This window comes from Sycon ciliatum, chromosome 2, assembly GCF_964019385.1.
Source record: "Sycon ciliatum chromosome 2, ocSycCili1.1, whole genome shotgun sequence".
NCBI lineage: Eukaryota > Metazoa > Porifera > Calcarea > Leucosolenida > Sycettidae > Sycon > Sycon ciliatum.
In genome coordinates this window covers 20,029,154-20,044,153 of record NC_088644.1, presented here as the reverse complement: position 1 = coordinate 20,044,153, position 15,000 = coordinate 20,029,154, and the positions used below count along the sequence as shown (strand labels likewise).

Here is a 15,000-nt window from a genome sequence, read left to right as displayed (position 1 = left end):
AGACGTATACAATCGAATGTGCACAACTGATAATCCGTTACAAGACCTTAGCAACCGAGTTGCTACAGCTCATCCCGTACTTTTTCGATGTATCTGTACGCATTGTGGCGAACTCTTGACCTAGTGTACGCATATTTCGAGATTTAAGTAGATACGATGCAAATGAATCCGTCGAATCCGGCTCTGGGAGGTGGGTTGGTTGGACCCGGATCCGTGCGACCGAGATCCAGATTCTTACAAACAAACAGGTCCAAATTTGGCGAATCCGGATTCGGGGCTCATGGATTTGTACAATCGAACGTTCCCGGCTTAGTTCTGGAATGACTGTATAATAATCATACACACACGCACGCACGCACGCACGCACGCACACACACACACACACACCTCAGACCTCAGACATGCCCATCGCGGAAGCGATGATAGCGAACAGCTATGTTAGACATAGCAACTTGTGCTGGGATTACAGCATTCAACAGCTTGCAAGGCTGATGAATTGACCGCCACTATTTTCTAGCCTGGTATCCACCACACAGCTGATTGAAGTGGCTTAAAAAGCCACACACACACACACATACACACAAGCAGCGGTGGTGAGTTTTAACTCACCGCCTGCAGGCAAAGCCTCTTGACTGCACAATGATGTCCATGAAGATAGACCTTATACACCGTCCCAAATCCGCCTTGTCCCAGGACAAACTCAGAATTCTTCGAGTCAAAACCTTTGGTCAGTTTATAGAGATCAGCATAAGGCCAACTTGTCATTTGCTGTGCACCAATAGGTGACGGCTCTGCAGTTGACAGCAACAATTCAGCATACAAACACAGTCAATTCAGTGGCAGTCCACCATGCATACCTATGCCGGTACATCAAAGTACACCATGTTACAAACACATGCTTGGTATGTCTAACCTAGTATGAGGTAAAACCGTTAGTGGCTCAGCACTTCCATATCTACTACTAGCCACAGACACATGATCCTGGATACTTTTGCCAGTGACACTCCATACATAGGATTAAGAAAATGGCGGAGGCATCTGAGTCCAAATGCTAGGGCATGACCACCAAGCAACCTACTGTGTAACCTAGGCTTGCAACCATACTTCTAAAACTGTACTCAAGTAGAGCGGCTTTTTCCATTGTACGACTTCCTCCAGAAATCAAAACTCCGTGACTTTTTTCAAAATCACATTCCAAGGAGTTACGCTCAAGAATCTTGGTTCAGTGGAGCAAAAACACTTCAAAACAGTGATCACCGCTACTCACTGTATGTACCCATGAAAAACCTCCGTAAAGGAGAAGTCAACAGTTCTATTCTGAAGGAGAATGGAAAAGAGCGAATGCCGACTATGCCATGATCTAAAACACCTACCTCTCTCCCGTTCATCCGGAACTGTACTGAAGCGATTCCTGTCTGGCGCGGTAGGTTGAGGTGGTTCACTTGGCTTTGGATCATGACCGGGTAGCTTAGTTGGTGTTAGATCACGACAAGGCGGTGTACTTGGTGCTGGATCGTCACCCGGCGGCATACCTGCATTTACTGAATTCATCATAGGGTGAGGTATGGGCGGAAATACTAACTTGTCCAAGTCAGGAATCTTTCCTTGAGAGGACGTCACAGTTTGATGACTTGAACCAGTGGCATGCCAAGCGCTTTCCGTAGCGTGTACACTACTGGCATTCACCCTGGGAGCAGTATATGTAACACTAGACATAGCCATACCATGTGCTGGTTGGCCGTTTGAACTTCCTACCATCGACTGATGGCGGGTGACATCAGCACTGTGCTGGTTTTCTGCCACAGAATACGATGCTGCTGCTCCTGTCGCTACATGAGGTTGGTGCGCTATCGATCCAGTCGCAGGCAGAGGGGGCATTATCAGTGTGTCGCTCTTCACACTGCCTGCATACGTAGCTGCTGGTCTTGCTTTCTGCCACAGTCTTTCCTTTCGTTGGTTTGTTAGATCCCGAAGCGATTGCATAGATCCGTTCTCTGCTGGACTACAGCTACCGCGTAGATCAACTCGTGTTGGACCCATCTCAAGTCCATGCTGATCCTCGGCAGAAGATACTTCAGATTCATACGGATGCTCTGGATACTCGGAAAGGCTGGCACTAGCCTGTTCTGTAAGATAGACGTCCGTATCACTAGCACTGCAACCATCTTGCTCTGCCATCCCACTATACCCATCACCGGTCTCTGGGTGTGGGGAGGTAACCGCGCCGGGCCAAGAACCAGTGCAGCCGCTTGACCCATTACCCTCAGCAGCAGGGTGTTCTTCCACTTGTTTGCGAGGACCACTGGCCGTGATCTTGGCCTGCTGTGTTTGTCCAATGTTCTGGGCAGTCTGGGCAGTCTGTGCAAACTGCTCACGATGAACGTGCCGGTCCAGCTTAGGGTGCCTATGTCCTGAGCCTTGCCCTGGTTCAAAGCAAACATCACCAATCAAGCGTTTCCAACAGTTAATGATGTGTGGGCCTGTCACAGTGTGGAGTGACATCTTCGCATTACTAGACTAGTATCTTGCTGCACATAAATACGCGGTTCAGCAAGGCAACAACATACTCGGAAAGCAATCATTGATACGGTATTTCTCCGATTATAGGTCGCACTCGATTGTAAGTCGCACCCGGCCCCATTTCCAGGTCCATTTCCAGGTCCATGTCATTATCGTTTTCACTTCAGTAGTAAGTCATGCTCGATTATAAGTCGCACCTCCTTTGTTGGCCCTGGAGTTAAGTGTGAAAAGGTGAGACTTACATTCGGGGAATTACGGTACTCTTTCAGTCCCTCAGAGTTTTTCAGTCCCTGAGAGTTTTTCAGTCCCTCGAAGCTTTTCAGTCCCTCACAGTTTTTCAGTCCCTCAGAGTTTTCAGTCCCTCAGAGTTTTTCAGTCCCTCAGAGTTTTTCAGTCCCTCAGAGTTTTCCAGTCCCTCAGAGTTTTCCAGTCCCTCAGAGTTTTTCAGTCCCTCAGAGCTTTTCAGTCCCTCAGAGCTTTTCAGTCCCTCAGAGTTTTTCAGTCCCTCAGAGTTTTTCAGCCCCTCAGAGCTTTTCAGTCCCTCAGAGCTTTTCAGTCCCTCAGAGTTTTTCAGTCCCTCGGAGTTTTTCAGTCCCTCAGAGTTTTCCAGTCCCTCAGAGCTTTTCAGTCCCTCAGAGCTCTTCAGTCCTTCAGAGTTTTTCAGTCCCTCAGAGCTTTTCAGTCCCTCAGAGCTTTTCAGTCCCTCAGAGTTTTTCAGTCCTTCAGAGTTTTTCAGTCCCTCAGAGCTTTTCAGTCCCTCAGAGTTTTTCAGTCCCTCAGAGTTTTTCAGTCCCTCAGAATTTTTCAGTCCCTCAGAGTTTCTCAGTCCCTCAGAGTTTTTCAGTCCCTCAGAGTTTTTCAGTCCCTCAGAGTTTTTCAGTCCCTCAGAGTTTTTCAGTCCCTCAGAGTTATGAAAAACTCTTATAGTTGCCCTTCTTTGTTCTCCATAGGCTTCGAAATCTGCATCATTCGTAATTTGTACTATGATAATATTATGATTGTACAGTCCAAAGTAACACAGTAAACACGTGGATATTGGTATAACATGTACCCACATACGCACATGATGAAAGACAGACAAAATGGAATGAACAAAAGCAAGAAATGCAATAAGGAACATGGCAGAAGTGTGTGCACTTACTGCGAGGTTGTGGAGGTAACCTATGTCGGAAATGTTCTGGAATCAATTGATGCAAGGTCGCAGATACTGTGCAAACCATGACAAAAACGAGCGACCGAAAGAACGAGAGATCAATTCAAGCCAATCACAGAGATAGTTCAATGTGCAACATAACCCAACATGCGAAAACAGGATTGTGCTGGTCAGATGATCTTGCATGTCATAGGTACGGTTTCATTTTCCGACACTAGGGGCTATGTTCACACAAAGTGACATGCTGTTAAAGCACATGTGTATGCATTTTGTACTAGTATTGTGGACGAGCCGGTTTTACTCAAAGTAAGGAATCAGTCCCTGGAGGCCATACGCCAAATACAGGGAGCCTTGAGACCTTTCAAGTGCAATAGAATCTGCTAAATAGACCAGCTGTTACTTGACAGAGAATGATCCCCCCCCCCCCCCCCCCCCCAGCAAGATTCGAGCCACTCAAGGCACATTTCACATAATTTTTTGCAAATGTGGAATACACAAGTGTGATCAAAAATATTTATAATGCATAACCAAGTCGTTTTAAGCCCAAATGAGTTCAACCTACTTGAAGTAGTTGGGCATTGTAAAAAAAAAGAAGAAAAAAAGGCATGTACTAGTGCTCTGAAACACCTATTACAGACTCTGGCCCTTCTTGTGGGGTGGAGATATCCTTAGCTGATCTTCCACTACAGTACAGGCTACTTAGCGTCCGAAGCAAACACGGTAAGGGTAAATCTGCAAATGTGCGTCAAGAAAAGATCAGCACTGCTCCCAGCCCTGACACCTATCCGTCTAGCTACATGTGTGTGTTTTTGTGGCCATGCTTGTGGCAACACAGTGATGTTAGTACGACTTTGAACTGACCGAATAGAATGACCGCCACGGCTAGTTTGGGATACTGACCGAATAGAATGACCGCCACGGCTAGTTTGGGATACTGACCGAATAGAATGACCGCCACGGCTAGTTTTGGGATACTGACCGAATAGAATGACCGCCACGGCTAGTTTGGGATACTGACCGAATAGAATGACCGCCACGGCTAGTTTGGGATACTGACGACTGAGCATGTACCCTACACTTCTACTCCGATGTGTTGCAATTGGATCATGGTCAGACGCTTGGTGCATGGTCAAACTAAACGTTTCTTTGTTCTCCTTCACTGGGGCTACGTTCCGCTAATCTAACCTACATGATTTGCTACACCATGAAAAGTGGCAAGAAAGCTAGCAATGCAAAAAAGAGAACAATGTGCCCGCTCATAACACGAAGAAGGAACAGAGCAACCAAAGTCACCTTTCCAATGCTGAGTAGCAAACCCTTTTTTAAATTCTATTTTATTTTTAAAGATGCCCCCCCCCCCCCCCGTACACCCATAAAAATAATGTTCTTACACACACGCACCATATTCCGCCAATATGAGCATTCCTTCGCCTTGCTCTATCTGGCCAAGTATAATGAACAACTGGCTGACCGGTGCAGTTGGGTTCAATTTCTCATATTCTTTCAGCAAGGAGATGGTTGGACTGGAGCCACTCATCATGCCAAGCTCCATCCTCCGAACTGTAGCATCAGCCAGGTACAGCTTGCTGGATAACGCTCTCCAGTCGTTCTTAGCGTGTCGATCCAAACAGCGTGCTAGGCTGCCCCTGACGGAGTATGGCAAGTCTCGCAGCTTGACATCCACAGATATAGAACTAGGCATCATGATCTTCTTTTACTCAAGAAAGACACTTTCAATTAGAATCTCAGTTTCAGGCTAGTCAAAGCTTGCTGAGCGACGCACGACACCAGGTAACAAACTGAGAGACTTCTGCGTCATTCGTATACTCTCCTTTGCAAAAACACAACGTGTAATCGCTGCCATTCGCTGGTGCTTGCAAGAAACCAAGCCAGTGAACGTGACTTCTTTCCACAATGAACTAGCGTGTCACCAAGAGTGCATGGGAGCTGTGGACGATTGGCATTACTTCTAGACAATTATTTCGTATTTACGCGCTCTGCAGCTAGCAGCACGACAGGGCCAGGGCTCTCCCGGTGTGGGCAAAACTTTCAGCTATCCTTCAAAATGTCCCCGTTACATCACAGAAAAATTCAAGCAGAGCTAGAGAACGACTATCAACCAGATTCTAGTATTAGTAACAGGATAGAATGAGTTGAGGAAAGCAGCATGTCAGTTCTCTTCACGACGAAAACACCCAAAACATGGCAAATGAGTACACTGTGAGTGTGACTGTGACATTATTTCCTGTACTGACTGTAGCCTAATATACTAGTAATAGGCAGTGTAGATCACACAGTACCGAACAAATCCCGTTTGCAGAGTTTGGGGTCATGAACAATGAATGCATCATCGACGTTCTGTGGGCTACAATACAAGCCATCTCTCCGGGGTCAGGGAGGGGATTGACAAGCTACCAGTATCTAGCTCGCTGAGTAACAGCAGTCATGTGTGTACAGTATGATGTGCGTTCAATCATGATTCATGTAGTCATCCACAGTCATTATTATTGTACTGACATGATGGACTGATGTAGTGATCATGATTGTAGTGTGGTTGGGAAGAAAGACAGGCTAGTTTCAGTCAGATTGTACTCTCAGCTCAACAAGGGAGTTCATGAAACGAACACGACCCCACAACACACTCAATTCAGCCTTAACAGTCATTATTATTGTACTGACATGATGGGACTGATGTAGTGATCATGATTGTAGTGTGGTTGGGAAGAAAGACAGGCTAGTTTCAGTCAGATTGTACTCTCAGCTCAACAAGGGAGTTCATGAAACGAACACGACCCCACAACACACTCAATTCAGCCTTAACAGTCATTATTATTGTACTGACATGATGGGACTGATGTAGTGATCATGATTGTAGTGTGGTTGGGAAGAAAGACAGGCTAGTTTCAGTCAGATTGTACTCTCAGCTCAACAAGGGAGTTCATGAAACGAACACGACCCCACAACACACTCAATTCAGCCTTAATTCAGCAAAATTTTCGAAAGCAAGTAACGTTAGTTATCCACGAGTATACATGTACTTTCAAGCTCTCTTTCTCTCTCTCTCTCTCTCTCTCTCTCTCTCTCTCTCTCTCTCTCTCTCTTCTCTCTCCGCGCGCGCTTCTCTCTCTCTCTCGCTCGCTTCTCTCTCTCTTCTCTCTCTCTCTCTCTCTCTCTCTCTCGCTCTCTCTCTCTCTCTCTCTCTTCTCGCTCTCTCTCTCTCTCTCTCTCTCTCTCTCTCTCTCTCTCTCTCCTCTCTCTCTCTCTCTCTCTCTCTCTCTCTCTCTCTCTCTCTCTCTTTCTCTCTCTCTCTCTCTTTCTCTCTCTCTTCTCTCTCTCTCTCTCCTCTCTCTCTCTCTCTCTCTCTCTCTCTCTCTCTCTCTCTCTCTCTCTCTCTCTCTCTCTCTCTCTCTCTCTCTCTCTCTCTCTCTCTCTCTCTCTCTCTCTCTCTCTCTCTCTCTCTCTCTCTCTCTCTCTCTCTCTCTCTCTCTTTCTCCTCTCTCTTCAGTTAGTCATGATTGTACTATTACACATAACACCCGCCGGCATATCAGTCCTGTGCAGAATAACAAGGTGCATCTACTATAAATTAAGCTGTCCCCGAGCAAATAGCTGTTGTGTATATTGGACAAATGAGGAAACAGATTATTGAAGAGTTTAAAATGGGTGATCAAATTGCAGTTTCATTTTTGAAGCCGGTTCTACAATCATGTCTTACAGCGGCGTTGTAAAGTTGCAGCTACATCCTGATCAGCGGTGCAATGTGCATAGCCACTCAATATACTACACAACTGAATCGGCCTGACTATCAAAACTATCAATGATAACGCACTGTATCAAATTGGGAGTGCGGTGGCATTTGCTGCTGCACCTGTTGATTGTAGATGTCATACGGACTACCTTGACTCTCACTGACTGGCTGAGCAATGAGATGCTGCTCTGCTCCTTGTGGTATCTGAGATTGCTGGTGCTGTTGGTGCTGCTGATGCTGCTGGTGCTGGTGCTGTTGCGGCCGTGGTTGTGCCCGTGGCTGCAGTTTGCCTGTGGTTGTGGTGGCAGTTGTGATCTTGGCTGCATCATAGGCAGCCGCGGAGTAAGTTGATTTATAGGATCACTGAATGGACCCACACTGTAAAGGCTACCGACAACACTTGGTGTTGCAGCACTCGATTCAGCATGTTGACTGTTGTACCCGGCCGCCACAGGCTGGCGTTGGTGATGTGGGTTGTGTCTGTGATGTTGATGATGTGGCGGTTCCAAAACTCCAGCACTGTAGTCACCATGCTGAGTGGCATCGGAGCGACGAATGTTTGCACCCGGCCGAGAATCAACAAGTCGATCATAGCTTGATCCTCCAGTGACTAATGGTGTTGAAGACATAGTATCCTCGCTGCAGCTCTCACTGACTTGGTGAGGTATAGGCAAATCATCGCTCCTTATTACTGATGGTGTACTGTCACTCTCTGTAGATAGCAGTAAGCTTTCATCTTCATCTCCTACACGATACAAGTCATGTGTCTTGAGCTCTTCGCGAAATTTCCGACCAGGTCCAATTGCGTCAGGCGTTGCATGATTTTCTGGCTGTTGGGTGTTGGCAACAAGATTGCCTTCCGGTCCCCCGCTTCTTTCTCCAAACCTACGCTGCGCCAGTGGTGATGCTGCTGCACCAATAGGTGCTACTGATGGCCTGATCAAAGCTTGTGGATTTATGTCACTTTCATGCAAACCGCCTGCGGCTGCTGATCCTGTAGCAGCTGTGCTGGATTCAATGCTGGGGAAACATTCACCTGCAGTCATTCGGCTCAGCGCCTGAGCATGATCACTAGGTCGACTAGCAGGTATGGCTCCCATCCTTTGAACACCTATAGGGTGCCGGCTGTTGTTCAAACTGTCCGACAAGGCATCACCAAATGAGGCACTGGGCTTGTTGTTCAAAGACAGGGGTTGACAGTCATCATCTTGGGTAGCTTGCTGGGGCTGTTGTGGCCGTTTGTTCGGCTCCCTTGTATCGTCGTCAGCATCAATACCATCGTCAATAGACTTTGGCAAACGCGATCGGTGCTCATCACTCAAAGTCTGGGCGGCCAGCTGCTGTTGTTGCTGTTGGTGAGGTTGCTGTGGCATTTGCTGGTTGTCATGATGAGGATGTCCTTGTTGTTGAAAATGAGGTGATTGAGGCGGTTGCTGTGGCTGCTGCTGCAGCTGCTGCTTCTGCTGTGGCTGGACAAGGGCATGTTGTTGATGTGGTGGATTCGCATGCTGGTGCTGTTGCTGATACTGCGGGCCAGGTCGGTTTGGAGCATCAGCGGCTTCTTGAGGCACTGCATCGTCCGCAACTGGTTGGGCGGCCTGTCTAGGTTTCGGCATAGGTTGTGCTTGGCGCATTTGCTGGTGCTGATTCGGCTTTTGGGCTTGCGCCTGAGGCTGTTGCGGTTGATTATCATGCTGTCCGTGAGCTGCTTGCTGCTTTCCGGGTCTAGTTCGACTAGGCAAGACAAGATTACCATGTTCGTTGCGGTCTTCCACCGGTTTCGACACTGTGGTAGATTTCGCCTCCTCTTCTTCATCAAATGCATTGGGTCTGGCAGCACGTGGAACCTTTTGTTGCGACGCCTGTATGAGTCGAGCTAGGATCGAGTTCTTGGGCTTGTGACCGGCTGCAATTGCCTTGACTTCATCCACACAATCTAAAACTTCTTCCATGACTGGGCGCCGCTCCGGCTGCACTTGCAGACACAGGGACGCCAACCTGGCCAAGTCCTCTGCCACGCTACCAGCCCACGATATCTCATCTTTCATTCGGTGAGCATTGCGAACACCGCCAACCTTCTCTCGGGTGTACATTATCTGCAAATCACGAATCAAAACAGGATAATCGCAAACAGACAGTTGATATGAAAGCAGCAGCAGCAGCACCACCACCACCACCACCACAACCACCAGCACCACCACCACCAGCCATACCCAACACAAATACATGCATTGCCAATACACAGTACTCAAACGTGTCACCGACAACCCTTCCACCAGGGATACCAATTGCTGCGTTATTGCCAAAACCAATGTCAGGGCCTGTGTGGAAGGCTGTCATATTGACTTTTATCTTATGCGTCAAACGTCTCCACAAACATTTGTCGTGAATGCCCGCCTCCCCTCCCCCCCCCCCCCCCCCCCCTCCTATTTATCCTAAAATACTGAATATAGCAGTTTGAAGTGCACGAGAAATGGAGTAGCAAACTTGTGCTGATCAGGAACAATTCTCGACAGAGTTCCCATAGAAGCGGAGCTAGTGCGACTTGGTACATACGCACACACGCACACACATACACACACACACACAGACCACACACACGCACACACACACACACACACACACACACACACACACGTGCGCGCACGCCACTCTAACCTACCAGACTTGCTGCATTCTTTCTGCTATTGTCGTAGGATGACAAACTTGTGATGACTTCAGGATCACCTATCGGAGGTCAAAGCATAAGTGGAAAACGGTTTACTCAAAGATAATAATTTTTTAATGTCAATCAAATAATGCCAGGAAGTCAGCAATGAGATGTCTTTCTCTGGCAAACTCACGGAGTCGAATGATCTTGGAATGAGGAGGCTGCTGCGAGGCATCATCCATCAGATTTTCCAAACAAACTAATACTTGAAGAACGTTCCCGTGATGACATATTCAGATGTGTCTCCTGATACGTCAGTAGAGGGGAGGGTTATGCCACACTTTGCTAATCCCCTGCCTTACTGCCCAGTCTTTCCACGTTTACTCTATGCATGCCCACGTCACCATCTCAAATGTACTATATACAACTACTTGTAGCCAGTCCACACCTGCCGACGCCCACCCCCGCCCCTCTGCTACTATGGAGTAGATTTCAGTGTTTATTAGCATAACAAGCTATTCCCGATGAGTACAGCGCTGCTCAATGAAATCCAGTCGCATTATCCAAGTAGGAGCCGGGCGTTGCGCAGCCCTAGACCTGCGAACCGTGACTGGCCTGCGAAATGGTGTAAGGCGCAAACTTGAGGATGTGACTGGATTTCATTGAGCAACATTGCATGTTGTCTCCAGGGTACTGGTCACGAGTCACATGATGTTCTTGGTGCAAGCCTTGCACTGCAACATAGCAGCGTAGGGGATCCAGTTAAACGTACTCTGCATTCAAGGTGAGCACCTGCCTGCATTGTCTAGCACTAACATTATGTCATCACATCAATAATGAATAATGGTGCAGCGAGTGAAGTTCAAAATGGGAATATCTGACAATCATACACCGTAGCTTTTTTGGATCCATGTTATCTCCTCTGACATCTCGTATCAGGTCCTCAGTCAGAGCATGCCATACTGGCATCTATTTAGAACATAGGCAATTGTGCCAGTTTCAATACGTGACCCTGTGTATCACGGCATGTAAAAAATGATGTAACACCAGCCAGTTCCTACCACTGCCATTGCGGATAAGCTAGCTCTATTGACCTAAACCCGCTGTGGGGAGGGCCTGACAATATGAAAATCGCAACCGAATTGTTCTCACTATGGTGGTGATGTGCAAGTGAAGTTGTTCAGCCGAGAGAACACCGTGGAGATATAGGGTGAGTGGGATGACGAAATAGTCCAATTCAACGTGTCGCTAGTTTCTCCCCTCAAGACTTGATCATGCTGCTAAAAACTCACCACTCCAAATGCATAGACATCAATCTTGGGTGTGATCTGGCCATGAAGGTATTCGGGTGCAATGTATCCTGATGTGCCCATCACCTTGCTGGTCCTTCCACCACCATTGTCAATGTCCCTTGCTAAACCAAAGTCGCCAACCTTGGCGCAGAAGTGAGCGTCCAGTAGAACATTGGCACTGCATCATTTTAAATACACACATGCGCACCGATGCATTAACATAAACATTATTATGCACACACATGCACGGGGGCGAATCCAGGAGGGGTTCCAGGGGTTCCGAGGAACCCCCTAAACTTTGTCAATCTACTTCTGGATGCCATAATGCATGTGCATATAAATGTATCAGCTATTCAGTTTTGACTAAACTGGAACCCCCTCCCCCCCCCCCCCCCCCCCCCCCGTAGAGATCGCTGGATCCGCCGCTGGTGCATACCTCAGACGTGCCCATCGCGGAAGCGATGATAGCGAACAGCTATGTTAGACATAGCAACTTGAGCTGGGATTACACCATTCAACAGCTTGCAAGGCTGATGAATTGACCGCCACTAATTTTTAGCCTGGTATCCACCACACAGCTGATTGAAGTGGCTTTTTCTGGCCAGTGAATCCCTATTTTTCATTTTTCATATTTTTCGTACACACACACACGCACTCACACACACATACACACACACACACACACACACCACATCAACGCCTTCACAGAACACCCATACATAAACACACACACATTCAGCCGTGTATTCTGATTCCACCCTCTCTGTCTATATTTGACTCATTATCCAGAGTCATGTGTCACAAACTGCTGCTTGTCTCCCATAGCACTTTCCACAAGAATATTTCATATAGAATTCACCGCTCCTTGGTTTAAAACCTGCCCAGTCATCTGTTTTATTATTGTACTTCTATCCAGGTGGAAAGGAGCACTAAAACTTCACAAGCAGGACCTCCAGGTGACAAACACAAACAAAATATGCGCGTACGAGTAGATGCATGTTTGAAAGCAATGGGTGTCCTCACGTTTGAGTACAGTGTAGGGTGATAAAACGTACCATACAGTTCCATGATGTACCAGGACCGGCGGGAGAAGTGTTTGATTGGTCCAGCCCGGCATACCCTAGCCTTTTCATTCAGTTTGTGCATCATAGAGAGCCATTGGAGGTATACACATGAACTCCTCATCAGTAAACACACGTTGATGGCCAAAAGGTTGGCCCAGCCATTGCCTGACCAACCGGACCAGTTCCGCCAGGCCTGTTTACATCAATTGCTTTCGAACCTTCTTACCTTTTGACATCTCGATGCACCAGTGGCATATCAATGTGAGCTCGGTGCAGAAAGACCAGACCCCGCGCCGAGTCCAACATGATGTTCAAGCGATGCGTATAATCCAATATGGTCTTGCGAGTCTATAATGTTAGATGCAAAAATGATAGCATGGAAAAGCATAATGTATACAGGCTGAAGGATATGTACAAGTGCAGCATCACTGTGCTGGGAATGAGCGGCACTGTAATAGCAGACTGAGAGTGAAATCTTATAACTGCTGTGCATATGTCAACTGGGAAGAGAAAGCACCGTGACAATGATGAGTCTGACAATGATGAGTCTGACAATGATGAGTCTGACAATGATGAGTCTGACAATGATGAGTCTGACAATGATGAGTCTGACAATGATGAGTCTGACAATGATGAGTCTGACAATGATGAGTCTGACAATGATGAGTCTGACAATGATGAGTCTGACAATGATGAGTCTGACAATGATGAGTCTGACAATGATGAGTCTGACAATGATGAGTCTGACAATGATGAGTCTGACAATGATGAGTCTGACAATGATGAGTCTGACAATGATGAGTCTGACAATGATGAGTCTGACAATGATGAGTCTGACAATGATGAGTCTGACAATGATGAGTCTGACAATGATGAGTCTGACAATGATGAGTCTGACAATGATGAGTCTGACAATGATGAGTCTGACAATGATGAGTCTGACAATGATGAGTCTGACAATGATGAGTCTGACAATGATGAGTCTGACAATGATGAGTCTGACAATGATGAGTCTGACAATGATGAGTCTGACAATGATGAGTCTGACAATGATGAGTCTGACAATGATGAGTCTGACAATGATGAGTCTGACAATGATGAGTCTGACAATGATGAGTCTGACAATGATGAGTCTGACAATGATGAGTCTGACAATGATGAGTCTGCATGTGAAGGCTAAACTCATAGTCTGGCACAGTGCATTGCTAGAATCTTTGTGATGTCAATAATGAAACAACTAAGGACTGTCAAGTCTGTTAGTTACCTTGGGATCGAGCTGATCCTCCAAGCTGCCATTCGGCATGAATTCATACACTAAGCATTGCTGCTGGTGACGATGCACACCATTGCTATAGCCAAGCAGTGTCACCAAATTGGGATGCCGAAACCTACCAATCACACAAACACACAACCACACACACACACACACACACACACACACACACACACACACACACACACACACATAAGTGCACACGCACACGCACACACACACACACACACACACACACACACACACACACACACGCATAAAGCATACAGGTGTATTCGATAGCTTAGATGTGCCGGGGATTCCGGCGGTGTGTTTGGCAAGTTCACCCCAGCCCAGTCAAGCTCGCGATGGCCCATTCCACCTAACTTCTCTATTACATAAAATAACAAATCCCTACTCGAAAAAGCATAACAAGTGCAATTGCACATTGCATCACTTCCGGAACGATAAGAACATGTGGCAATCTGGAACACCAGTCCTCTGTGACCAGTGTACACTGGCACTGGGGATTAATAACCCCTTCATGTGTGGACATCAGCCATATCCCGAAAACAAGATATCAGTGATAAAGAACAAGTGTTTCGCAGATAGCAAACAAGAGGAAAAACTGTGCGGTAACCATTTTTTACCGCACAGTTTCTCCTCTTGTCAGTGATAAAGATTATCAATAAGTTATGGAAGCCAGGCCAGCACACTCATCCTTTACTGAGAGTCTAGTCATATGGTTAGATGAGTAGGCAGAAATATCTGTGTACTAGTATCTGGTGAACTAAGTAAAAACAAACAAACAAACAAACCAACACACTGACATAGTGTGTACATGTATAGCTGAGTACAAGCCTGAATGGCGACTCACCGAGTAAGAACTGCCACCTCTGTCTTGTACTGATCCTGTGCCATTCTCTCGTTGAAATCTGACTCATTCTGCACAAAACCAAAAACCCAGACAAAAACTTGAGAAACTATAGATGAACACCTACCATGGCTACATGTAGTTGGCAACAGCCTCTTCAAGTTAGCAATACAAATGATCAATATCTGAATAGTGGTTGGCTAAGTGCCTGAGCACATGCAGACGGAGAGGCTCAGACCAACAATGTTAGTGGAGCACATCACCACGGAAACAGCTGTGTCTATGCATGCAAGCGCATTGCAGTACCCATGCACCGGCATGCCACCCGGAGCTACGCATGCCGGCAAAGAGAAAGCTACAGTGCCCGATACCTAGCACCACCGGGGCAGCTCGGAAGAGTGCTCGGTGCATTAAGATGCAAAGCAGCGTACACGAATACAGAAACAG

The 15,000-nt window shown here is 46.9% G+C and overlaps 3 protein-coding genes across 3 annotated transcripts in view; all 3 read right to left on the bottom strand.

Moving 5' to 3' along the window:
* The window catches only part of LOC135809098 (cyclin-dependent kinase 12-like), a 16,194-nt gene extending 10,097 nt beyond the window's left edge, over positions 1–6,097 (bottom strand). The window contains exons 1-4 of the mRNA XM_065322366.1: positions 5,075–6,097; positions 3,662–3,727; positions 1,374–2,423; positions 610–791 (exon numbers count right to left, since the gene is read on the bottom strand). Of these exons, the coding sequence (XP_065178438.1) occupies positions 610–791; positions 1,374–2,423; positions 3,662–3,727; positions 5,075–5,378 (1,602 nt within the window). The 5' untranslated portion in view covers positions 5,379–6,097. The remainder of the gene's footprint in view (positions 1–609; positions 792–1,373; positions 2,424–3,661; positions 3,728–5,074) is intronic.
* A 1,076-nt stretch (positions 6,098–7,173) lies between these two features.
* On the bottom strand, positions 7,174–10,170 carry LOC135809094 (uncharacterized). Its single transcript, XM_065322364.1, has 2 exons — positions 10,084–10,170; positions 7,174–9,517 (listed from the first exon to the last, which is right to left on the bottom strand). Exon 2 carries the CDS (start codon positions 9,512–9,514, stop codon positions 7,454–7,456), a length of 2,061 nt encoding a protein of 686 aa, XP_065178436.1. The 5' UTR covers positions 9,515–9,517; positions 10,084–10,170; the 3' UTR covers positions 7,174–7,453.
* Positions 10,171–10,565: 395 nt separating this feature from the next.
* LOC135809096 (uncharacterized) overlaps positions 10,566–15,000 on the bottom strand; it is an 8,671-nt gene continuing 4,236 nt past the window's right edge. Inside the window, exons 3-6 of the mRNA XM_065322365.1 lie at positions 14,557–14,624; positions 13,692–13,815; positions 12,654–12,775; positions 10,566–11,541 (exon numbers count right to left, since the gene is read on the bottom strand). Of these exons, the coding sequence (XP_065178437.1) occupies positions 11,352–11,541; positions 12,654–12,775; positions 13,692–13,815; positions 14,557–14,624 (504 nt within the window). The 3' untranslated portion in view covers positions 10,566–11,351. The remainder of the gene's footprint in view (positions 11,542–12,653; positions 12,776–13,691; positions 13,816–14,556; positions 14,625–15,000) is intronic.